The sequence below is a fragment of the Ursus americanus genome, chromosome 18 (assembly GCF_024610735.1).
Source record: "Ursus americanus isolate L20-20 chromosome 18, mUrsAme1.1.p, whole genome shotgun sequence".
In the NCBI taxonomy this organism is placed as follows: domain Eukaryota; kingdom Metazoa; phylum Chordata; class Mammalia; order Carnivora; family Ursidae; genus Ursus; species Ursus americanus.
Window position 1 is genome coordinate 11,882,288 of NC_142144.1, and position 25,941 is coordinate 11,908,228.

At 45.3% G+C, this 25,941-nt stretch overlaps 2 protein-coding genes and 1 long non-coding RNA gene across 3 annotated transcripts; 1 reads left to right on the forward strand and 2 right to left on the reverse strand.

Moving 5' to 3' along the window:
• Positions 1 to 4,171: 4,171 nt before the first annotated feature.
• On the reverse strand, positions 4,172 to 5,145 carry LOC123787996 (uncharacterized). The gene is made up of 2 exons (XR_015727315.1): positions 4,991 to 5,145; positions 4,172 to 4,284 (listed from the first exon to the last, which is right to left on the reverse strand). It is a non-coding gene; the product is annotated as an uncharacterized LOC123787996 (long non-coding RNA).
• A 14-nt stretch (positions 5,146 to 5,159) lies between these two features.
• PDCL (phosducin like) lies at positions 5,160 to 14,018 on the forward strand. The gene is made up of 4 exons (XM_045791006.2): positions 5,160 to 5,311; positions 6,772 to 6,948; positions 9,653 to 9,834; positions 11,579 to 14,018. The coding sequence occupies exons 2-4, from the start codon at positions 6,777 to 6,779 to the stop codon at positions 12,128 to 12,130; spliced, it is 906 nt and encodes a 301-aa protein (XP_045646962.1). The 5' UTR covers positions 5,160 to 5,311; positions 6,772 to 6,776; the 3' UTR covers positions 12,131 to 14,018.
• A 10,181-nt stretch (positions 14,019 to 24,199) lies between these two features.
• Positions 24,200 to 25,150, reverse strand: OR1K1 (olfactory receptor family 1 subfamily K member 1). Its single transcript, XM_045791173.2, has one exon. It carries the CDS (start codon positions 25,148 to 25,150, stop codon positions 24,200 to 24,202), a length of 951 nt encoding a protein of 316 aa, XP_045647129.1.
• Positions 25,151 to 25,941: the final 791 nt, after the last annotated feature.

Genomic DNA, 25,941 nt, shown 5'->3' on the forward strand with positions numbered 1-25,941 from the left:
GTGACGCTTGGCCCATGGCACCGCCCAGGTTGCCGGCCAGCAGAAAGCAAGTCTCTGGACCACAGGTGAGCTACACGGGAACCTGGGGAGGTCATTGGGACACCCCCGCGGACAGGAAGCCTTCGGGGGACAATGTAGGCAGGTGCGCTTGAGGGCACCAATTTCATGTTGAGAGGCCTGCGGGAAAATTATTGCTAGACCAACCAAGGTTGCCTACGTATAAAACGTACAACACATCATATCCAAATTCGGTTTATCTAAGGAATGTAAAGTTTGTTTAGCACATGAAAACCAATCAGTGTTATCCACCGTATCAACAGAATAAAGGTTCCACCTGTTCTAAGGTCTCAAAAATTAGCGGAGCTCTGTTCTGACTGGCTTATGGAGACTAAAAATATATATGAAATGAGAAAAACTCAAATATTTCTAAAAAAGAGGAAATTTTGCTCTTTACACTTCAGTGTAAGAAAAGAAAAACGTTATGAAAGCCAAGAAAGCAAAAACGTTTTCTGATTTTTCTCAGATGCCTTAATCAAAACTCTCAAAAGAAATGTAATTGCTCCTTAAAGACAACCCAACATCTAAAGAAAACTTTGGTTAACAAAATTAAAGCCCTCACCAAAGATAACACTTTTAAAATTTAAAGAGAAATGTATCTAAATATTACATAAGGAAGTATTATTGATTTTATGTTTATTAATACAAGAAGAAAAGGCTGTTTAATTTCTAAATAAGAAAGAATTGCCACGAACTGGCTCTATACCTCCAAAAAAGAGGAAAGGAAGGAAAGAGAGGGAGGGAGGGAGGAGGGTGCATAGAGAGAGAAAAGAGAAAGAAAGGAAAGAAAGAGACTGGTTGTTCCAAACAGTTCTCATACTGCTTAATGTCACCCCAAACTGTCTCTAGACCTTTACTACTTCTCTCTCTAAGAAAAATTCCAGGGGCTCCTAGGTGGCTCAGCGGTTTAAGCATCTGATTTTGCCTCAGGTCATGATCTCAGGGTCCTGGGATGGAGCCCCGCCTCCAGCCCCTGCCACGAGGCTCCGCACTCAGCAGGGAGTCTGCTTGTCCCTCTCCCACTTCCACTACCTCTCCCCCCAGGCATGCTTGCTCAGTCTCTCTCTGAAATAAATAAGTAAATAAAGTGGAATGCCCAGGTCGGGGGTGCCGGGTGGCAGAGCTGGTTAAGCATCCAGCTCTCGATTTCCGTTCAGGTCTTGATCTCCAGGTCCTGATCTCAAGGTCGTGAGACTGAGCCGCCCCCACCCTGAGTTGGATTCTGTAGTTAGCCTCCAATCTGCTTAAGTTTCTCTCTCCCTCTCCCTCTGCCCCTCCCCATCCCTGTGCTTGCTCGCTCCTGCGCACGCTCTCATTCTCCCGCCCTCCCTCTAAAGTAAATAAATCTTAAAAAAAAAAAATCCAAGTGACAGGGACAAATTTGTTCTAAATTTATAAAAATATTGGTGGGAAACCCAGTGGAAGACCAAATCTTGTTTTATGTTTAATTATCATCATCTGGAAAAACTCTAAGGGTAGGGGAAGCCTTGAAACCCATGCCTCAAGGCATTTAAGCATTTTTATATGAATCTCATTCAGTTACTTCAGATCTTCAAATACGTTTAATAACTGGAAATCTTTTGGTTGGATCAACATTTTCCCTTGATAAAAGGCGAATGCTTCAATAGTCACCAAACAGCTAGGGATTTTGGTTTCCTGCTAAGAAATACTTTCAGTATGCTCTATGGATAAACAAGCAAAAACCTTACAAGTAAAATACTTTAAGAACTATAATTTACACATGGTACTCCCATTAGACAGAAATGTCATTATCCTCACCATCCCCAAATTCTGCTATGTTGAGCAGTCCTGTTGAATATTGTTAGGTAACTAACTCAGATACGCAGTCATATTCCTGACAGATGCAAACTATATTCCCAACAAGGACACCATTAGATATAGCCCTCCATCCTATACAACCAGGACAGTGAATATATTAAAAGAGACATCAATGAAATTCAGCCTTAAAACTGTACCAGAAGGGGTAATTTCAGGTGGTATTCACTATAAAAACAAAAAAAATTCTTCTTCTTCTCCTTCTTCTTCTTCTTCTTCTCCTTCTTCTTCTTCTTCTTCTTCTTCTTCTTCTTCTTCTTCTTCTTCTTTTCTTTTGAGAGAGAGAGTGAGAGAAAGTGCGAACAGGGTGGGGAGGGGCAGATGCAGAGGGAGGGAGAGACTCCCAAGGAGGCTCTAGGCCGAGCACAGAGCTGAACATGGGACTGATCCCACGACACTGAGATTATGACCCAAGCCATAATCAAGAGTTGGACGCTTAACCAACTGAGCCACCCAGGTGCCCCCCCTCAAATGACTCTTAAATTCTAGAATATACACATATAAAATTATACATAAAAATCTCCCTTCCCGTCCTGACTAGCCTCTGTCCCTTGAAGATAACTATTCTATTTCTTACATATTCTTTAATGCTTTTCTTTATGCAAATATAAGCAAACAATATTTTTCCATATTTTTTATGCAAAAAGCAGGAAACTAAAACAAAATGTTCTCCACCTTGCTTTTTTTTTTTTTTTAACTAAATACTATGTTCATGCAAGTATATTGATAGAATGAACTTCCAGCAGTGGAATTGCTGGGCTAATATATATATATATATTACATTTTTTTTTTTAAAGATTTTATTTATTTATGTGACAGAGAGACAGCCATCGAGAGAGGGAACACAGCAGGGGGAGTGGGAGAGGAAGAAGCAGGCTCATAGCGGAGGAGCCCGATGTGGGACTCGATCCCGGTAAGCCGGGATCACGCCCTGAGCCGAAGGCAGACGCTTTAACGACTGCGCTACCCAGGCGCCCTATATATTACATTTTTAAAGTATTTTTTGTACTTTATTGATACACTCTAACGTTCAAACAGCAAATACAGCAAAAATCATTTAGATTTCTAAAATATCGAACAAGGTATTTATTTTTTAAACTATTGAATATATTGAGCCAGATTCTTCTGAGAACTTTAGCCAGTCATTCACTGTTTCCTAACCTCTTCTTTTTTAATTCACATATAGTGTATTATTAATTTCAGAGGTAGAGGTCAGTGATTCATCAGTCTTATATAACACCCAGTGCTCGTTACATCCCATGCCCTCCTTAATGCCCGTCACCCAGTTACCCTGTCCCCTCCAGCAACCCTCAGTGTGTTTCCTGTGATTAAGAGTAAAGGTATATATTTTTGCATTATTGACTAATATTTCTCATCTGTAAGAGTTGTATCAATTTACACCTCACCAGCAATGCATTCCCCACAGTCTTGTTGTTATCCAACTTTCTGATTTTGAACAATCTGAACGGTGGTAAATGGTTATCTGAGAGAATTTTTCCTTTTGGAGATGAGAATCAGGAAAGCATATTAGCAGGCTGTAGAAAGCAAGCTTGACTATGCAGGGGAGACAGAGAGGAGGGAATTGCAGGAAGAGTCCCCTTGCCAGGCTGGAAGAGCCTGGTCCACTACATCAGTGATTCATTTAACAGGTACAGATGCAGGAGGTTACTGGCACGTTTGGAGGGTGGACGCAAGGGCAAGTTTCTCTGGATTGCTTCTGCTTGTTTTGTTTTGTTTGTTTTGAGGAGTCTTTAGCTCCTAACTGCTTCTGTTTTACAGGCGAAATAAGAACCAAGGTCATAAACTGAGCCAGGAGAGGGGAGAGCGTTGAGTATTTGAGAAAAGAGATGGAATTGCTCCTCTTAGTGAATGGGAAGGTAACCTGCCCAGGGAAACAAGGGTCTTTGAGTAGCACTGAGGATTACAGCCTTCAATTTAAAGTGAATTTTTTTAAATTAAAGATTTTATTTATTTTTTTTGAGAGAGAGAGAGAGCAAGAGAGCACAAGCAGGGGGAGCTGCAGAGGGAGAAGGGACGCGGGCTTAGCAGGGAGCCCGACAGACGAGGGGATGGATCCCAGGACGCTGGGATCATGACCTGAGCCAAAGGTAAACGTTTAACTGAATGAGCCACCCAGGCGCCCCCAAAGTGAATTTTGAAGAACAAAGCACCACCAGGGATGAAGAAGATCCCTGCTTCAGGGAGATGCCAGAAAAACAGAATTAAAAGCAAAGCATTCATCTAGCATTCATTTAACAGGTATTTATGAGGAATTTACCATGCAGAGACTCTGCTGCTGCTTGCTGGCTTGTCAGTTAAGGCAGGTCACAAGCATCCTCCAGTTGGCTGGCTGCTCGACACACAAATCTGATTAAGGTAAGATTATTCACTCTGCAAGCAAAAATACAAAGAGTCACCATAGGATCTCCATAGGATGAATTGTTCTTAAATTTGGGGAGGGGAGTTCTCACTCTTGATAGCCTGAACCAACAGCTTCTTAGGAAAATGGACCCACATATCAATTTGCAGACATTTTCAGGTGGTTGTACAACCACAAGGTGAGGATCTCTCCCTCAAATGAGGAGTCCTAGAGTGTATTGTTTTAGGTTATTTTGAATGATTCAATTTGCACAAAGCTTTCTATGAATTACTTCATGGTTGTGTATTGGACACCTTAGTAAGAACTCGATTTGAAATCATTTTAGGTTTAAAAAAAAGCTGCAAAAGTAACATGGAGTTCTATATTCTTCACCCAGAATAGTCAAAGGTTAATGTCTTACATAACCATAGTCCAATTACCAAAACTGCTGATACACTATTATTGTTAATAGACCTTATTTCATCAGTTGTCCCGTTCATGTCCTTTTTCTGCCAGGACCCAATTCAGAAATTCACACAGCGTCGTCAGGGACCTGGATTTTTGTTTGTTTATTTTAATGCAAGTCTGTGTGTTTTGGGGCAAAATACTTAATGTCTCTGAGTCTGCCTTAAGAGCCGCGATGTGATTAAAACCAATAAGAAACACAAGTGGAATGGCGTCAGAAACTTCAAAGATAACTAAACAAATTTTTCTTAGTATTAAAAGCTAGGCACGTACAGGGTAATTTTTCGTTTAAATTAAAACAAAGTCGACTGAAGCGTACTACCGCGGTCGAAGTGTTTCGTCCCAAAGAAGGACCCGTAGCACTTTCCTCAGCCACCGGAGGAGGCTTTTCCTAATTGGGCAGCGTGCGTCTGCCCGACAGCTGGAAGGCCGCCTCATTGGTCCGCGTAGTCGGGACTCCGGCGGCTTTTCTCTTAGTGCTCAAGGCGCCGACCCACTTCTCTTCCTGCAACCGAGCGCTCCCTTCCTTCCGAAGTGCCCGGAGCTGCCAGCCTGAAAGGATCGGACTGAGCTAGGCGGGGTAACTACACTGAGGTCAGTCGGGAAGAAGCGGCGGGCATGAAATACCGGCGGGAGGTGATGTCTGCGCGCCCCCTCGACCCCCACGGCCGCCGCGATTTCCCTGTCCCGCCTCCTCCTCTGGCCCCACCTCCCATCAGGTTTTCCCTAAGCTTTCTCGCGCCCCTTCGCCGCCCTTCCGCTGGCCCCGCCCTCACCGCCCCTCCGCGACCCCGCCTCCTCCACTAGCCCTTCCGCTTTTCCCAGACCCCGACTCCTCCCCTCAGAGGCCCCGCCCTCTCCGCCGGCCCCGCCTTCTCCAGGAGACTCTCCACTGGCCCCGCCCTAGCCGCATCCTCTTCAGAGGCCCCGCCCTCACCGGGCACACCCCTGCCCAGTCTCTCTGCCCGCCCTGCACCGCCAGGGCTACTCCGTGCCTCTTTAAGTTTGGATCTGGTCCCCCGCGACTCCCCCCCCCCCCCCGCCCGTATCTGCACGTTTCTCTTGATCAGCCCTGCCTTTTGTGCATCTTCCCTGTCTGACTACTAGGGTCTCACATTCCCGCACCGATGTGGGCTGTCTCCGTATGTGCTTAGTGAATGGTGCCGAGGCCTTGTGCTGGACCTTGGAGGTCCCTGCTTTCAGGAACCCCTTGCCCCGTGGGAGAGCCACGTTGTAACGGAGTTTCACAGGCCCGGTGGTGTGTTTAATGAAGGAAGCGTAGTATTGCAATGCTTAGAGGAGGGACTAGAGTTGTCACCCTTCCTGCTGGAAGGGCAAGCTAGCCTCTGAGGAGCTAAACTGTACCTTTTGCCCCAAGTGCCCTTGGCTTCTTCTGATGCAGAGTCTTGGCTCTAATCATTGCCCTTTAAACTCTTGGGAATTAGTAAGCTCTTGTCACGGGCCCTTCTTTTAACCAAAGTTGGTAGGGTTTTCAGAGCCCATCCATCCACAGGGTCAGTGTGCTTTTTGGGGAAGTCGAAGGCAAGGGACAGATGAGTGATTGACTTAGTGACTCAGCATCATACTCTTGATGCTGCTTTTTGGAGTTTTTCCTGAGGATTCTTACCCAGTTTTCAATTACCCAGCAGTCACAGTTGATAGGAAAACCTAAAAGTATGTGTAGGTAAAACCTCCAGTCAGTAAGTAGATTCCTCCAAGCCAGCATGCGGGTACAGGGTGTGGTATACGGAAGACAGGGCCTCACACCGCCAGTCTCTTGGAGTCAAGCACCCTGGGGTCTGATCCCAGCTCCACCACTTGCTATAAAGCTTGGCAAAGAAACTTCCCTTATCAGAGCTTCATTTGTACCCTCTACAAAAAGAGTGTGAATGACCCTGTCCCCCAGGGTGAGAGTATGGATTTGTTGAGATCCTGCTGATGAAAAAGATCGCTTTTCGGGTCTCGTAAATAGTAGGATCTCCACGTGAGTGAGCCCCTAGTCTGTGTCTGTCTGGTTCAGACCCACAAAGGGCCTGATATGTTGTGTCCCTCAGGCACCATGACGACCCTGGATGACAAGTTGCTGGGGGAGAAGCCTCAGTACTATTACAGCAGCAGTGAGGACGAGGACAGCGACCGAGAGGACAAAGGCGGAAGCAGGGGTGCGCCGGCTGGCAGGTCGATGCCTGCAGATGCTGATTTGGCAGGCGAAGGCATCTCCGTTAACACAGGTACTGCCAATCCCTGAGCTCTGGGATCAGGTTTAACAAATGTGCATGAAATATCTCTCAGCTAGAAGTCTCACTTCCACAGAGAGCCTCGTGTCATCATTTCCCTGTGCACACTTCTAGCCGTTTCAGTGCACAATGCAAACGTGCGTGCACAGCATACATAGACTATGAACACACACACAGTGAACACAGACTGCCTTGCTTTTGAATACGGCTTCTCAAATTAATAGTTGTTTGATATCATGTAAGTCATAGCTATGCATATAGTGTATGGTAGTGTACTGTGTGGCATTATAGACTCCTAGAAATGGCATATTTATACTTTGACATTTTAATATTTCCAAATGGTGGCAGTTGAAGCGGCGCTTTTATATGTAACCAGCAGTATGGTTTTCCCCGTACACTTGCCCTCCTACTGTGTTAGCAGAAGCTGTGATCTCTGCCTCCCGATGGATGACAAATGGTAACTCGTTACAGTTTTATTTTCTGTCTTTTCAGGGGGATCTTGAGCCTCTTTAAGAGATATTTTCATAGCCTTTCCTCATTTTTAAAATTTGGTGGTTGGTCTTTTTAGGGAGCTATATCATAGGGAAACTCATCTGTGGTATGAGTTATAATTATTTCTGTCAATTTATTGTCTTTTGACTTGATGTTCTTTTCCTAGCAGAAAACTTTTATTTTTATGATGCCTACAAACATTATTTTATAACTTTCTTACTTTTGTTTCTTACTGAAAAGGTCTTCACGCCAGGATTACAAAAAGATTCTCCCATGCTTTTTCTTAGTATGTTCATGATTTCTTCCTTTCTTTTCTTCCTACCTTTCTTTCTTTATTTACACGTAAATATTGATTCATCTGGAATTCATTTTGGTGCAAAGGTATGTGGTATGTCTTCATCGTGTTACCCAGTGGTTTCAACACCATTTAGTGAATAAACTGTCTTTTTTCTGTTGCTTTGAAATGTCGGTTTTATCATGTACTGAATTCCTGTCTATATTTGTGTCTTTAGCTGCTCTTTGTAGTCTCTTGCACTGATTTGTCTTTTTTTTTTTTAAAGCAAATACCTGGGCCTCTCTCTCAGAGAGGCAAGTAGATCCAAGTGGGCCCAGGAATCTGCTTTTTTTTTTTTTTTTTAGATTTTATTTATTTATTGACAGAGAGAGAGAGACAGCCAGTGAGAGAGGGAACACAAGCAGGGGGAGTGGGAGAGGGAGAAGCATGCTCCCACTGGAGGAGCCCGATGCGGGGCTCGATCCTAGAACGCCGGGATCACGCCCTGAGCCGAAGGCAGACGCTTAACCGCTGTGCCACCCAGGCGCCCCTGATTTGTCTCTTACTGTGCCGTATCACACTGTTTTAATTACTGTGTTATAGGTTTCAGTATCTGGTTGGGCTGGTTCTCCCTCAATACTCTTCTATGTCATCATTTTCCAAACTTTTTTCTTTCTTTCTTTTTTTTAAAGTAAGATCTATACCCAGCACGGGGCTTGAACCCCAGCCCCAAGGTCAGGAGTCACATGCTCTACTGACTGAGCCAGCCAGGTGCCCCTTAACTTTTGCTTTCTTATTTGTCCAAAACAAATTTAGGAGCATGCAGAGAGTGCATTAAATATATAGATTAGCTTAAGGATAATTGACAACCTTGTGATATTGGGTCTTCCTGGTCAGGAATATGGTATCGCTTTTCCATTTGATCAGGTCTTTCTTTGTGTTTCTTGGTAGAATAATTTTAAAGTTTTCTTCGTATAGATTTGTATATATTTTTTCCTGCAGTAACAGATGAGCTCCAAACCTCAGTGGCTTGTGAGAGTGAAGGTGTATTTCTCGAATGTGTTATAAGCTGGTTGTGTGGGTCAGCAGCAGCCCTGTCTCTGCTTCATATATCCTGTCATTCCAGCGACAGGGTTGGATGAGCAACCCCTGATCGGGACGTGCCTTTTCATGACCACGTCTAGCAAGCAAGAGAGGACTGTTGGAAACATGTAATGGCTCATAAATCTTTTGCTCAGAATCCATTGGCCAAAGCAAGTCACATGGCCAACCCCAACATCAGTGAGCAGGGAAGGCATATACTCACCCCACAGGATGTCCTACAAATCACATGGCAGGGTGGTAACTTGAATAACAGAACAACCCGCCACAATCTTGCTATAAAAATCCAGATAATACAGAATGCATGAATGTAGGAAGAAAAAAGTAGTGTTCTGTCTCACTAGACCCCTTGGATCCCCCTACCTAGGGATAGCCTCTGTTAACCGTTGACATATCCTTCTAGTCCTTTTTCTATGAACATACAAAGGCACAGTTGCATGAGCAAATATCTGTACATACTTATACATACGCATACAATTCCTTTTCTAAAAACTGGACGATCATACCGTGATATTGTTCTGCATTTTGACCTAACATATTTGAACATCTTTCACGGCAAGAAACATAGAGTTACCCCATTCTTTCTACGAGTTGCCTTATTTTCCTTTGAGTAGATGAATCACAGTTTATTTAGTGCACCTCCTGAAGTTGGGCCTTAGCTCATCCATTTAATTATGGAAGCCACGCGGCAGTGGACGTCACCGTGTGGGGGCCACGCTGCCCTGTGTGCGTGTCGCCGTGCAGCCAACGGAGCAGGCTCCAGGCGGATGTGAGCTGGCCCGTGATCCTCTGCCCGCTCTTCTTGGTCACCTCTACATTCACCCCCCTCAGGTCCAAAGGGGGTGTTAAATGACTGGCGCCGCTTCAAACAGTTGGAGACAGAGCAGAGGGAGGAGCAGTGCCGGGAGATGGAGAGGCTGGTCAGGAAGCTGTCGATGACCTGCAGGTCCCATCTGGATGAGGAGGAGAGGCAGCACAAGCAGAAGGACCTCCAGGAGAAGATCAGCGGGAAGGTAATTAGCAGCCCCCGGGCTTTCGCCGCGCTGCCGCTGGCGCCCCGTGGGGCTGTGTCTTCCATTCTGAGTCCGCTTTGTCACGGGTTAGCTGAGGTCAGCATCTCCTTCGCAGCGCTCTTCGGGTTGGCCCATTGAGAGTGCTCAGTAAATGGGAGTTTTCTGTCCTTCACTGAGGCCTTGCCTTGGGCCAGGAATAACCCTCTGCGGTTGGTGGCATTACCCCTGTTTTACCAACGATGAAAGCAATGCCTCGAGATGAGAGGGGCCTTGGCTCAGGGCATGCAAACGGTAAATGTTACAGGACGTAGGATTCTCGCCCAGAATTTTTTGCTCTTTCGGTGATGCTGCTCTGTTTCACCTGAAGCCTGTTCATGAGAATTTAGCGGAACAAGGCAACACAGTAGAAGCAAGTGGACACTCTGGAAGATATTTGGGACTAGGTCCCTGACTCTCTTATTTCCCCCATATCAAAAGGACTGTCTATTCCCCCCACCCGCCCTCTGGACATGGACGAATGTCTAGGAGTGCCTGAGATCATTTGGCTATGGCCCAAAGCAGCTCTTGGCTGGAAATACCAGCCAGGATCAGGAAGCACATAAAAGGATTGAGTGGGAAGTCATTTGCCTGGAGCAGGAGGAGGATATCGGGGCATGAGACTTTCTGGCCATCACGGCTCGGAAAGAGCCACTCTGGCAGGCCGCGATAGACCGGAGAGTTGGGAGCTGGGGGGAAAGACGATGCTGGCCGTGATGCAGAAATGTCCATTCTGATCTACTGTTGTCCCCTGGCCACCCTCTAATCTGTGCCATACTAGGCAGAGCTGGGCTTTGTGCAGGCGCGAGGATGTCTTGCCGCACCAAACCAGAAGGAAGGTACTTTCGTAACATAAGCTGGCTGCAGAGCCGTGTGCCCGCTGCTCACAGGGCTTCCTTATACTGAGATCAGAGCAGATGAAGCAACATATCACATGACCCCATGGGGCAGTTGACAGAAGCTGTCCCTGTCCTGCTGGGTTATATGCTGTGGAACAGAGCTGGAAACTGGCTCAATGCCAGAAACAGGGTACTTAAGCAAAATATGGCACATTATGTGTAATACTAAAAAAAGAATATTTAAAAATGTAAGGAAATATTTATGATGTAATGATGCCAAGTGGCAAAAGCAGGTTATGGCTTAATTGGTACACCCACAGCTGCTGTTAAAAAAGCAAAAATGATTTCAGCATGTGACTGGTAATAAAAAGCAAAGTACAGTTTTCGAGAGTGTATGGGACTGTGTGTGGGGCGGGTGCAGAGCAAGAACTGCGAGTGTTCTTTCTAAAATTCCTTAATATCCTGTTGTCTTTTTACCAAAAATGACACAGTGGATAAAATAATCAATCCATTGTCAAGACTGGCCAAAAGAAACAATCTCGTGAGGTCATATGAACTGCCTTTTTGGATGGAGAGGCATCCTAACGCAGTAGTTAAAAGATTGGGTTTTTTTAAAAAAAATCCAGTTTGAATCCTGGGCTCGTACCTCCGTGAACTGGCGCCCATCATCTCAAGCCCTCGAATCCCATTTGTAAGATGGTGACAATAACAGTTCCCTCCCGATGGGGTTATCGTGAGATTTCTTGGGCTTTCCTGCATACAGAGCACTTAGCAGGGTACCTCACATCCCGTGAGCACGGGGTGCATACTAACTACCATCGCGGAGTCGGGTTTGCCTTGCATCTGCTCACGTGCTGGTCGTCCCGCAGATGACTCTGAAGGAGTTTGCCATGAGGAATGAGGACCAGGATGACGAAGAGTTTCTGCAGCAGTACCGGAAGCAGAGAATAGAAGAGATGCGGCAGCAGCTTCACAAAGGGCCCCAGTTCAAGCAGGTTTTTGAGATCCCCAGCGGAGAAGGGTTTTTAGACATGATCGATAAAGAACAGAAAAGCACCCTCATCATGGTCCATATTTATGAGGATGGCATTCCGGGGACCGAAGCCATGAATGGCTGCATGATTTGCCTGGCTGCCGAGTACCCAGCTGTCAAATTCTGCCGCGTGAAGAGCTCGGTTATTGGGGCCAGCAGTCGCTTCACCGGGAATGCCCTTCCTGCCCTGCTGATCTACAAGGGGGGGGAATTGATTGGCAATTTTGTTCGCGTCACTGACCAGCTGGGCGAAGATTTCTTTGCTGTGGACCTTGAAGCTTTTCTACAGGAATTTGGATTGCTCCCTGAAAAGGAAGTCTTGGTGCTGACGTCTGTGCGTAACTCTGCCACCTGTCACAGTGAGGATAGCGATTTGGAAATAGATTGAACTGCTGGTCTAATTGCATAGATTTCTCATTGTTTGGGCTGGAAGACACATGTCTGTGTATTTATTTTTGTTCCTTCCTGTGCTGTGTGGCTTTTCAGCTGTTCTTTGTAGTCCCTTTTATTATATGTAAAGTCAAGAAATTGTTAGATTAAATTGGAATGCAGAATCACCTTGTGGCTAGCAGTAAAATGACTTAAAATTGTATAAACAGGAAACGAGGCTTTTGAACTGTTTACTAAGATTCTCTAGCATGACATCTCTGTTATTGTTTCTCGTCAATATTTATATAACATCCTAAAGACAGTGTCCTGGAAATTGTCTTCAGATGATCTCAGGGGTCTCTGCCAGGCCTGGGAGTATAATTCTGTAGTCAGCGTGTTCTTTGCAACATAAATAGTGTGTCTCCTTCATCAATGATCATAAATTATATTTACTTGTAATCAGATCCATAGTCCTGGAAGGCAGTTATGTTTTTACCTTAGACGCTGTTCTCTACCAGGGTCTTGTTTAAAGGTTCCAGACAATGTATGTTTGCCCTGTCAAGAGGGGTGATCTCTGCTGTTGGGGCCCGTGTCCCGCTCAAGCATTATTAAGTCTTGAATAGGAAGAAAGATTGATGCTGACTGTCCTCTTGATGCTGGAAGGCCAGCTTGATTTAGAAATCAGAGCTGGCTTGGAGCTGGGAAGCCTTTTTAAAGGAGGACCTTTCAATAAGATACTCCTCATTTCTTTGCCCGTCCTTCTCTTATTTAACGATGTAACTTTTTGCTTTACTATAGCTTTTTAAAAGGCTTTTTTTTTTTTTTTGCATATTGGGAAAGTAATATTTAATAGGGGAACATTTGCCAACAAAATACAGAATGAAAATAAGAAAGTTAGAATAATATCTAATCCTATCGTCTAGGGTAAAACACTATTAATGTTTTGGCATATTTCCTTCCATTGTATTTTCTTTGTATACGTAGGCATTTTGCTTGTGTTTAAACAAAACAATGGGATCATTCTGAACATACTGTTTTATAGTATGGTCAGCTAATATAGATCAAACTTTTTTTCATATTATTAAATAATCTGTAACATTTTAAAAATGGCCATTGATATTCCACTGTGTAGATGGCGCTGTAATTTGCTTCATGGTTGTCTCTTAAAAAGAAAAACAAAGACTTTTCACTATGGAAGTAATAGATGTCCATTGTAGAAAATGCAATAAAAATTGTTAAGCTAAAAAGAGATTTTAAAAGTCCTATAATTCTGCCAACCAAAAATTACCTGCATTATCATTTTTATAGGTATCCTTCTAGTCTTTTCTATTTGTATTCATATTTATAATAATGATTGTCATTTGTATGTTTTTCGCTTGTTTTTTACTTAAAACGGTATACATTCTAAGGCCAGGGAAAATGTAATCTGGAATTAAAAGCTTAACTTTAAAATTCAGTTTTGCTTTTCCTGGTTATTCAGGAGTGGACTAACTGTGGAAGGGTCTTGAAAATATCTGTCGTGGTTTATCAGTGGGAAGAAGTGGATGGTTTTCTGCTTTAAAAAGCTCTCTGTAGGGATTATTTTTGAAATATATTTTAACATGTTTTAATAATCATCATACTTTCTTTGTATCCTTAGCCTCTTAGTAATAGATTCAGATCAGCTTTATCAGTTGAAAAATATTAACATGGGGTGGGGGATTGGGATAGGCCAGTGATGGGTAGTAAGGAGGGCACATATTGCATGGAGCACTGGGTGTTATAAGCAAACAATGAATCGTGGAACATTGCATCAAAAACTAATGATGTACTGTATGGTGACTAATGTAACATAATAAAAAATTATTATTAAAAAAAAATAAAAAATAAAAAGCTCTCTGTAGAAAGCGTGGAAGCAGCAGAGACAACTGTTGTCAGTGTTCTTGTTTATTTCCCTCAGTCTTTTTTTCAGTATTTTTAATAACACTGAGAGCTTATTGGATTTAGTTTTGTGTTCTATTTTATTTAATATTATATCGTAAATACTTTGGCATGTTATAAAAATTCTAAATAAATAATTTTTAATGGCTTCATAATAATCCATCATATGGATATACCATGATTTATTTAACCAGTTCCTTTTTTTTTTTTTTTTTAAGATTTTATTTATTTATTCGACAGAGATAGAGACAGCCAGCGAGAGAGGGAACACAAGCAGGGGGAGTGGGAGAGGAAGAAGCAGGCTCATAGCGGAGGAGCCTGATGTGGGGCTCGATCCCGTAACGCCGGGATCACGCCCTGAGCCAAAGCAGACGCTTAACCGCTGTGCCACCCAGGCGCCCCTATTTAACCAGTTCCTTAATACTGGGTATTTTTTTTTTTTTGAGAGAGAGCACACATGCATGAGTGGTGGGGGAGGGGGGAGGGAGAGAGAGAATCTTAAGCAGGCTCCACGCCCAGCACAGAGCCTGATGTGGGCCCGAAATCACGACCCTGAGATCATGACCTGAGCTAAAACCAAGAGTCGGATGCTTAACTGACTGAGCTACCCAGGCGCCCCAGTATTGGGTATTGAGATTGCAGTTTTTCATTAAAACACTTCACGTCTTTGCATTTGGGGATGTATTTTGGATTGTTCTCTTAGTATAGATTTCAGGAAGAGGAATTCTTAGGTGGATGGGCAAGAACATTTACAAGATAGTTTTTGTTTTTTTTTTAAGATTTACTTATCTAGTTGAGAGCAAGAGAGAGACTGCCTGAGCAGTGGGGAGGGGTGGAGGGAGAGAGAGAATCCCAAGCCGACTCCGCACAGAGCATGGAGCCCAATGCAGGGCTCAGTCTCACGACCCTGAGATCACAACCCAAGCCGAAACCAAGAGCCAGACGCCCAACTGACTGAGCCACCCAGGTGCCCTGCAAAATAGTTTTTAGAAACCATCTTCTGTTCCTGTTGGGACATGAATGAAAACAGGCACTTGCAGAACCTTAACTTTGCCGTTCAAGAGCAGAGATTCTACACTGGGTGTTATATGCAAATAATGAATCATGGAACATTACATCAAAAACTAAGGGTATACTGTATGGTGACTAACATAATCAAAAATTATTAAAAAAAAAAGATGGAGAGTCTAGAATAAAATGAACATAGAATGGGGAAATCCTCGAGAATTAAATCTCTTACTCAGGTATAACAGAAACAGCACGGGCTTGGGAGTCAAGAAAGATCCAAGTTCGAATCCCGTCACTCAGTGGTGTAGCTCCTAGTGAAGTACTAGACTTCTGGAAGCTCAGTTTCCTCACCTCTGCATGCGAGCCATATGCTTCACCTCTTCTGCGATTGCGGTTCTCAACATCTGGTTCCACAGCGGAGGCAGCAGCTTCACTGGGAAACTTGTTCGCCATGCAGATTCTCAGGCTTCACCCCGGATCGACTGCGTCAGGAATTCCGGGAGTGGCCCAGCACCCTTGTTACAAGTCCTCCAGGTGCCTCTGAGGCTTGTTCAGGTGTGAGAATCGCTGATGTGCGGATTCAGGTGAGTGACAGCAGTGATCACAAAAAAACTTACTTATTTGAGTAAGGGAGGGAAGGAGTTGAGACCAAACGCTCAGAGCTCTTCTCTCCTCTCGATGTGATTCTCCCTTTTTAGCCATGGAATTGAGGAAAGGAAAGAAACTGCTGCTTGTTTATCACAAACTATATCCCTGTAGTATTCCAGATTTCACTTTCCTCTGGAACAAGAGTCCCATGAAGGCACAGGCTTTGTTTTCTTCCCAGTGTGTGGCATGATTACTCTTCACTCCAGGAATAATAGGCTATACATGTACTAGCTTTGTGGGCAAGATGCTGAACCCCTCTGTGCCTCAGTGTCCTCATCTGTGAAATGGGGATGAGCAACAGGAGTTCTTTCACATAAAATATTTAGAACACCGCCTTCAAATAAGTGTTTCTATCATCCCAGTGCCCACTACTGTGCCTGACTCTTGCTAAGGGTCAGTAGGCATTTAATAATGAACGTTGTTGGCTAACTGAACATAATAAAATGAATAAAATAAAATTAAATTAAAATTAAATAAAAGAACGTACTGGCCCACTGAATACCAGCAGCCTTTCAAGGTAGGAAATAAATAGTAACTTTTCAGACATGAAGAAACCAAGACTTAAGGTTGTTAAGTGACTGTTCCAGCTTGTGGGCAGGGCAGGGTGTAAAATCTGATCTGTGTAGTTCCAAAATTTATACTGTTTCCACAGTGTGATGTTAGTTTTGCATGGAGAAAGCAGGTGATCAAATGACAATAAAACAGATAAATTTAAAAAAGCAAAAGGGGGGAGCACCTGGGTGGCTCATTTGGTTTGTGTCTGACTCTTGATTTCGGCTCAAGTCATGATCTCAGGGCCATGGGGTCGAGCGCAGTGTTCAGCTCCCTGCTCAGCGTGGAGTCTGCTTGAGGATTCTCTCTCTCTCTCTCCCTCTGCCTCTTCCCCCAACCCCCCCTCCCACAAGCTCACTCTCTCTCTCTCAAAGTAAATACATAAATCTTAAGAAAAAAGAAAAAGTGGAGAGAACAGGTTGGAGGAAGAAAATTAGGGAGAGAATTTAAAGAGAAAAAGGAGTTAAGCTGGGGGGAGCCTGGGTCCCCTGGTCCTGCCTGCATTTCACATCAGAACCTCTGCCCATCCGGGCTGTGGCTGTGACCCGCCACAGGGGTCCTCTCCTCCCTGCCAGGACTCCACAAAGTCCTTCCCCCCAAAGTCTGTCTGGTCTGTACCCCCAGAACCATACTGCCAACCCATACCCACCACGGGTGGCAGTGATCTGGAAAACAGTGAGCATGAAATCTCGCACTCTCAGCAGCCAGCTGCGTTCCCTCGGACAAACCTCTTCCTCTCCCCAGGCCTTAGTTTCCCCATTTGTAAAATAAGAGGTAAATTATATGCTCGTTTAAGACCCGTCGGGCTCTCAACTTTTATGAGTTCATGCATTTTTAAAAATCACTTTGCATTTTGAAAACTTAAAAAAAACTACAGGAAAATTGAAAGAATACTACAGTGAATACCCGTATACCCTTCACTTAGTTTTACCAATAACATTTTACCGCTAACATCTTGCTCCACTTGCTGTATCTCTGTTTTTTGTGGAACCCTGATAAGTCTTTCCTGTCTCTTCAGGAAGAAGCAGTCACACCACTGTGGGTGCTACTGTGGGTTATGGCAACATTGGTTAAGAAAAGTTTTGAGGGGGGCGCCTGGGTGGCTCAGTCGGTTAAGCGTCCAACTCGTGATTTTGGCTCAGGTCATGATCTCGGGGTTGTGAGATCAAGCCTGGTGTCGGGCTGTGTCCAGCGGGGAGTTGGCTTGAGATTCTCTCCCTCTCCCTCTGCCCCTCCCTCAACTCATGCACTTTCTCTCCCTCTAAAATAAATAAATAAGTAAATCTGTTAAAAAAAAAAAGTTTTGAGGGCTCAATGCCTGACTCCAACAAAAACTGGCCATGGCTTTGCTTTCCCACCTAGCTAGTGGGATGACCGTAGTTTGCGTGACAGTCCCATGAATTAATACCAGTAAAGTACTTAGCACTTCGCTTAACACAGGAACGTCTCAGTAAGTCATCTGCTGTTCTCCTTTTGTATTTAGTTTAATGAAAAATGTAGGGTTTTCCATAAGTGTGGGTTGTAGAAATCCTGGTGGCTTGAATGACCTTGTCTCCCTTTCCTGTATGGTAACCCCAGCTTCAGCATGTGTGGTTGCCCCAGTTGAATTGTAAGTATTTGTTTACACAAAATACTGTGAAGTATTTGGGGACAGGGACTGTATTCTACCTATCATTTCCGGTTTCTGATCCGAGGGGAAGGAAGTGCATGTTGGCTACTTCAGTGGGGAAAATCCCCAAGGCTGACGTAGGCTGGAATTCACATTAGGGTAGAGGGTTAACTGTTATATTGCTTTTCGAGAAACGTTGCATGTTTTTGGTCAGAGGTGTACTACCTATGCTCTCTGAGACCCAGATTACAAATTCAACTTAAACTCCCAGTCCGGCCAAAGCAAGATTCTGTCAAAACCGGTACTGACTTGGTTTTGGCCACATGGTGGCAGCAGAGGAGAGGGAAAGAATAGTTTTGGCGCTGTTGGTAAACCCAGCCGCAGACTTGGGATTTAGGGGCTGGAGGTGACCATGTACTAGTCGTTTTAGAGAATTTGTTTTTAGGAAAAAGGGCCAGAAAATATTACATGCACACAATTTGTTAATGAGTAACAGAGCAAACAAAATATTATTTGATGAATACAACATGCATGCACTTAACTTTCACACTATAGTCAGTTAAGGCTGAGAGAAAAGCTGGCCCAGGAGGAGAAGAGGAAGGTAGGGGACACCCACTAGTCCCAAGTGAAGAGTCCCAAGCTCTCTAGTTCAGAGCACAGGCTTTGTGTTCAAATCCCAATCCTGCTATTTATCCTCAATGACTGCTTGTCCCCTACCTGTGATGGTGCGAGTGACCAACATATCTTGAGACTTACTAGGTGCCAGGTCATTATTCTAAGCACTTCATTATTTATTTACTTATTTTTTAGTTTTAATTCAATTTAACTTTTTAAAAGTAATCTCTACTGCCAACGTGGGGCTCGAACTCATGACCCCAAGATCAAGAGTCTTGTGCCCCACCCTCTGAGCCAGCCAGGCACCCCTATTCCGAGCACTTCACATGTATTTTCTTGGGTAATTCTCATAACAACCCCAGAGAGATATTATTATCCTCATTTATAGTTAAGCAATTTGCCTGAGGTCAACCAGCCAGTGAAGAAAAATGTCGGGACTTACACACAAGAACTCAGAACTCAGAAGTCGGGGGTGGGGGTCTTAGTACTGCTTGGCAGCCTTACCTCTGCACAGGCTGTGATGATGTCCACCCAAAAAGGCTGCTGGGAAGAGATGAGGGGTGCCTGCTCTGTGGTTGGTGTTATGCACTGAGCTAACTAAGACACTGATTCCTAGTAATTTCTGTAAATTCAAGAGAGGAGAGAGAAATAAGATACCTCATACTTATCTGAAAGGAGCGTTGGTAAGAATTATGGAATCCTCTGCCCTCTGGGGTTCATGGTAGACCTTGCTGTCCATCTTTTCCAGAGTTGTGTATTTCCTACGGCCTTTGTGTTACTTCCCACGAAGCTCAGCCTTTCTAAAGGCAAGGATGCTCTCTCCCTTTCGGCAACCTCAAGTTTTATAGGATTTAGGGCAAGGATTCTGTGAATGTGCCTTGGAGACCCCTTGCATCAAAATCACGTAAGGTGCTTATTTAAAATGCGGTCCCAGCTCTCACTCCTGACCTGCTGATGCAGGATGTCTGGGGGTGGAGGGTAGAATATGCATTTTACATAAACAGGCCAGGTGATTCTGATGCATGGCAAATAGATTTGGAGGAAGAATGGGGTGAGGGGAGGGCTTTTGCAATTCCTCATTTCAGCCCAGAGCCAGATCTCCATTCGAATACTGATTCTACAGCAGCTTGGAGCCTTGGGCATGTTACCTCCCTGAGCTGCAATTTCCTCATCTATAAAATGGGGATAATAATGTGTGCTGCACGGTATTTTTATGAGGATTAAATGGTATGGTGAATGCAAAGCCACCAGCACCGAATCTGGCCTGTCATTAAGTAGCTTCCTACCTTGTCATTGTGGTTTCTGAGGTCTGTGGTTACAGGTTTTGTGATGTGTGTGGTGATGGTCTTGGTCATGGTTTCACCAAATGTAAGTTGTTCTGTGGTCCTTGGAGAGAGGAAGGGGTGGAAATGGTGTCTGTGTGTTTGAGGGGGGTGTCTGGCTCCTTGCCAAATAGAGGGTTGTTTGATTAGTTTTGCTCGTCTTATTTTTCCAGCCCTTGTCGATTTCAGTTTCCCTTCCCATAAGAGAGCAGCTGACAGTGTGCCGGGGTGGTTTGAATTTGAATGTGGGAATGAGCACAAAGTCTCCAAACAAAGCAACCAAGAGATGAACTTGACTGTGCAAAGAGAAAGTGGATTTGGTTATGAGATCTGAAAGGGGGAGCCATGACTCCTACTTCCAGGCGTTCCTAGTCCAGTGGAAAAGCTCTCAAAGAATCCTCAGTAGATTCATGCTCAGGACAAGGGCATCAGTCCCCAAAAGCAAACAGAGCAAGCAATATGCCTTGGTAGATCAATCCTTGGGACACTGAAGGGGCTGGGACATGCTGTGTTGGAGAAAAAGGCAGATATCAGAAATAACTCTGGGAGCTTCATCAGCTTGCTATTACTATGTAGCCCATCACCCCAAAACTCAGTTGCTTAAAACATGTGTCATTTATTTTCACTCCTGTGTCTTTGGGACAGCTGGGTCCTGGCTGATCTTGGCTGGGCTGCACTTGCATCTGTAGGTTAGATGGGGCTTCTGCTCTACACTGGGCTTACCTGGGTCACTTTGACTGGAGCAGCTCTGCCCCATGTGCGTTTCATTCTCCTCTTGTGGCCAGTGGGCTGCCTGGGCATGTCCTTCTCGATGCAATGAAAGAAACACCAGAGAGCGAGCCCCATATCAGAGCTTCTTTTTCATGCCTGTGTCTTGCCTCATAATATTCTATTGACAAAGCAAGTCTGTGTCATTGAACCCAGAGTCATGGAGGGCAAAGTCGTGTGGCCAAGGGCATGGGTTCAGGGATGGGCGAATGGGGGCCATTGGTGTAATTGACCAGATTCCTCCCTGAGTTTCCTCAACACTCCTTTACTCCTGATCTCAAGTCATTGCTTCCTCTTAGAAGCTACTGCTGTAGCACTTTGTACCTGTCTCCTGGCTGGGATCATAATCCGTGCTGCCGTTACGTAAATGAGTGTAAGACCTGTGTGCATAGTCCTGGCGCCCGCCCGGTAAGCGATAGTAGGAGAGAGAGAAGACAGCAAACAAGGGACCAAAGTAGGAGCCAGTGACAGAAATGAGAAAACAGGAGAGACACATAAAAGTAAAGGGAGTGGAAGCAACAAACTGAAAGAGACGTGAATAGGGTGAGTTAGGGGATCATCTGAACTAAGCTGCTGGCTCTATGAGTTTCTTGGAATATTGATCTATCCCAAGTATTTTAAAGCAGCCGTATCTGCATTGAGAAAGTCTTGTGTTATTTTTGTGTGTGTACTGGTTGCATTTTCCCGGTGGCAGCCCTTGCCTGAAAGGTTATATAGGATTATAGAAATTTCCTTTGTGCCCGTAGAAGGAGTAATCAATTTCCCATTTATGATTGGAACTTCTTTCACTACTGAGATCTCTCCAATTGCTGCACCTTTGAAACGAAGGCTGCCTTGCTTTTTAATGTGTGAAGATTACATTAGAGGCAAGGGTGTAGAGGCAGACTCAAATTCTTTTCTTAAAACGCAATTATTTATTTTTTTCTGGATGAGGTGGGTCATCGTGCTCCATGTTATTTTGAATAAACTGAAAAGTTGAAAATATTGATGCTGGGAGGGTGGGCTAGATTGATTTCGAAATGGCCGGAACTCAGGAATGTGGTGGGTAAGAAGCAGTCTCCCTGTGCAGCATAAAGACTTTCTGAAGAGGGACTGCAAACCCCCTTCAGCTACAACAGCCTCGCTGGGATAAGCATAAGCGTTTCTGGGGGAACAGCCTGGGAGCAGGAAGTATAATCATTTGCATATGCTTATTTTGCTTAAGGTGTTCAAAATTGTTCTCTTTATGTGAAAAAGATCCAGAGGAATATTCTTTAGTGGCTTTAAGAACTCCTTGGCGCTCTTTCTGGAGATGGGGGAAGGATTTATCCTCTTTTCTTCAGGTCAATGTCAGCTGCTAGGTCTACCTAAAGTAAAGCAAGAGGCCAGATCTAGGTAGGAGTGGGTTGGAGATGGGGCCCAGGGACCCACATGCCTGCTGACTGAGGCTATTTACATGCCCACCATTCCCTTCTCTTGCCTCTCCTACTGGGGGTATGGAAATGGAGCCCCCTTCCAGGGTGTGACCAGCTCTTTGGGATGATACCTGAGCTGGATGACCAGGGCGGGGCTGGTGGCCCAGAAGAAGGAAGTATTGGTAATCTCCCAAACCCCTTATGCAGAAACATTACCTGGAAGACGATCAGAAGACAGACAAAGCAACAGCATATCACACATGTATTCTCTGTGCCAGGTTCTAGAGACATCGAGAGAACTCAGACAAGGTCCCTCATGGTGAGCTCACAGGGTGCGACAAGGTCCCTCCGGACACACCCTATTCCCTGGGTTAGGGCTGATGGTGCGGGTGCGGACTGGTTGATGAGTATCATGGCCAGTATGTTTGTGAAACAGAGAAGGCAGAGGGAGAAGTGGGTTTGAAGCAAGGGACAGGCTATCGGTAGAGTAGCAGAGACCTGGCATCACAGCATGAACAGATAATCTGGGGAGCGGGTGGGAGGAAGGGGGACCAGGAAAAAGTGGCCTCAGTGTCATTGCAGGGCCGAGCTATGGAGTCTGGTGGGATGAGCAAGGAAGCCTGGAAGTTGCCACTGTGTGTGTGAACTTGGGCAAGTCCCTTAACCACTCTGGGCCTCATTTCCCCAGTTTATAAAATGAAGGGATTGGATTAGATTAGGAGAAGCACCAAGGAGGTGGAGAAGGTGCCTTTGACTCTCACCTCAGCTAGACTGTGCTGCTTTTTTTCACCTTCACTTTATATATATATATGTATATATATATATATATATATATACGTATATATATATATGATGCTTCTGTGTAAGATTTTATTAGAAAAATGTGTTTTTTAAAAAATTTTGTTTTTGCTTTGTTTTGTTTTGCTAAAATGGCTAAAGATCTTTAAGCTCCCTTTGAGATCTAAACAGCATGGTGTAGTGGTTCCAGGAGCAGGTGGCCGCAGGCTTGTGAGTGGGAGCTGGAAAGGCCTGTGGGTAAGCCAGGATTGCTACAGCCCTCCTCCTCCCTGGAAGGGGAAGAGCCTCAAGGGGGAAGCTGAGGGGGTTGGGGTGGGTGTAGATTTCTTGGAGAGACGTGGGCATAAAAAAATAATCCTATTTGGTAAAAAATTGGGCATACCATGAAGCATTTCAGACCCCATACGTGTCCTCACTTAAGTCAGTGCGCCTGCCCTGGTCTGGGGTTTCTTCTTGTAAGTTCTTCCACTGAGGCCCCCAAACCTGGGGTCTGGATTCTGTGGGGCCCCGTTAAAATGCACCTGAGCAACTCCAGTAGCAGAAGGGCTTGTTCTGGTTCTGCGACCGATGAGCCTGCCATCTTGGAGCCTCAGAGTCCTCATTCGTAACGTGGCAATAAGAATGCCCATGCTTTGTGTGGGTAAAAGCAAATGAAGCCCTGGCACATGATAAAGGCCTAAAAACTACCTCTTCCATCTGCCCCTGATGCCTGTAGCCCATCCCTTCTTTCCTGCTTTGCTTCATTTCATGAATTTGTAGTGCATGCCCACTGCACGCGCCTTCTACAGAGCTCCTGGTGTGGCCGAACAGGTGCATCATAGAAAACAAGTACAAGAACAAAGAATCTAAACTACGGACAGCTCCTAAATGCTTATTAGCATAAATACAATCATTTATTTGTCTCAGATGTCCAGAGTGCCTCCTACCTGCCAGACAGGGTGCACTGGGAGAGGTCAACCTCTTGACACATGGGTATGTGAACTTTTATCTGCGTCCCAGACAGTTGAGAAGTCAATTATTTGGGAATACATGGTGATGTGATGGAAAGTAAGGTGCCAGTCCCCTCAAAGTAAGACGTGGGGATTTGCACCCTCCATTACAGCTTTAGGTCATCAGAAAATGGTAGCAAGCTCACTGAGTACCTTGGGAGTGAGTGTTGGAAGAAGGAATGATGAGGCAGAAAAGGCCCAAGCTTTGCCCCCTAAAAATTATGCAAATTTGGAAAAGTCAATTCTTGTCTTTGAACCCCATTTCCTCGTCTGTGAAACTGGATCATAATATCCACTTCCCTGGTTTGTGTGGGAATAATGTAAGACTGGGCAAGGCTCTGCTTCATAGCAGGCGCTTGGAAAGTGATAGCTATGATTATGATTTTGCAAAAAGCACAGAACAGATGCACATTCTTGAATTGCCCCTGTGGGTAATGGAGTCTGTCCTCGGTGGGGTCCAAGGGCTTAGGAGTCAGCCACCGAGATCCTTCGTCCAGTGAAAAGGGCTCGGAGTGCTCCCTGCACGTCGCGGTTCCGGAGGCTGTAGATGACGGGGTTTAGCATGGGGGTGACTACGGTGTACATGACAGTGGCCACACGGCCCCGCTCTGCCTCATACCGGGATGTGGGCTGGAAGTAGACTGCGATGACTGTCCCGTAGAAGAGGCTCACCACTGCCAGGTGGGAGCCACAGGTGGACACAGCCCGGAGCCTCCCAGACGCTGAGGGCAGCCGGAGCACCGCAGCTGCGATGGCCCCATACGAGGCAAGAATGAGCAGGAAGGGACTGACTACCACTGCGGCGCCCTCGGTGAAGATGAGCAGCTGGATGTGGCGGGTGTCGGAGCAGGAGAGCCTTAAGAGAGGCTGGTGGTCACAGAAGAAGTGGGGCACTTGGTGGGAGGCACAGAAGGACAGGCGGGCCATGAACAGGATATGCAGGAGGGAGTGGAGGTGGGACACCAGCCATGCGGTCCCCACCAGGGCTGTGCACACGGCCCGGGACATCCTTGTGGCATAATGGAGGGGGTGCCGGATGGCCACGTAGCGGTCATAAGCCATGGCGGCCAGGAGACAGCTATCAGTTACACCCAGGGCAAAGAAGAAATACATCTGGATCAGGCAGCCAGCCAGGGAGATGGAGCGGTCATGGGCCAACAAGTTGGCCAACATCTTGGGTACAGTGACGGAGGTAAAGCAGAGGTCAGCAAAGGACAGATGGGCCAGCAGGAAGTACATGGGTGCGTGAAGGGCTGGACTGGCCCTGATGGCGGCCACAATGAGTCCATTACCCAGGATGCCTGCCACATACAGGACCAAGAATAACACAAAGAGAGGCCGCCGCTGTCCAGGACTTGTTGTCAGTCCCAAGAGGATGAATGGGGCTCCCTCTGAAGACTCATTGGCAGCATCCATGGCTGGGCTGGTTCTTCCCCTAGAACCGCAGGGGTTCTTTCTACTGCTGGGTCATCTCCCCAGTGTCTAAGGAAAAGGGCAACTACATTTCTCAAGGCTTTCCGGCAATGGGGAAAATCATGGGTTTGGAGTCAGACAGCCCTGGTATTACACACAGGTGTGACTGTGAGCAAGTCATGTTACCGCCCCGAAACTTCTTCCATTCTGGCTTTAGGTTTCCCATCTGTAAAATAAGGGAGCTGAACTGGGCGATCTTCTACGCCACTCCCAACTCGGATACTTTGTGATTTTAAGCAATGACAGAACAAAAGATGTTGCTCAGGATGGAGACTGGAGGAGGAAGAAAGTATGGAAGAAAAGACAGAGAGGATCAATACAGCAGGGAAGAGCTCTGACCCCCAGGCACTGATTTCTGCAAAGTAAGAATGGGGGAAAACAGAACAAAACAAGATGGGAGGGAGGAACACACATTTCAGAACCCCGAGGATAAAGAGAAGAGCCCCATACCTCCCGGGGCATAGAGCACAAGGATCTAATGATATTTCGATAACTGGGCTGCCTTCAAGTGTTCATTGGCAGAAGATCATAGAACACAGTCAAGCAGTATCTTCAGATTCTGAAGGAAAAAAATATTTTGAATGTAGGACTCTACGCTAAAGCAAAGTAATAATCAAGTGTGGGAGAAGAATAAAGATATTTTCAGACTTGCCAAAAAAAAAAAAAAAAAAAAGAACAAAAGACTCCGGATGACTCCCCATATACCTGGAGAACTTTCCCATGAAATCAAGCAC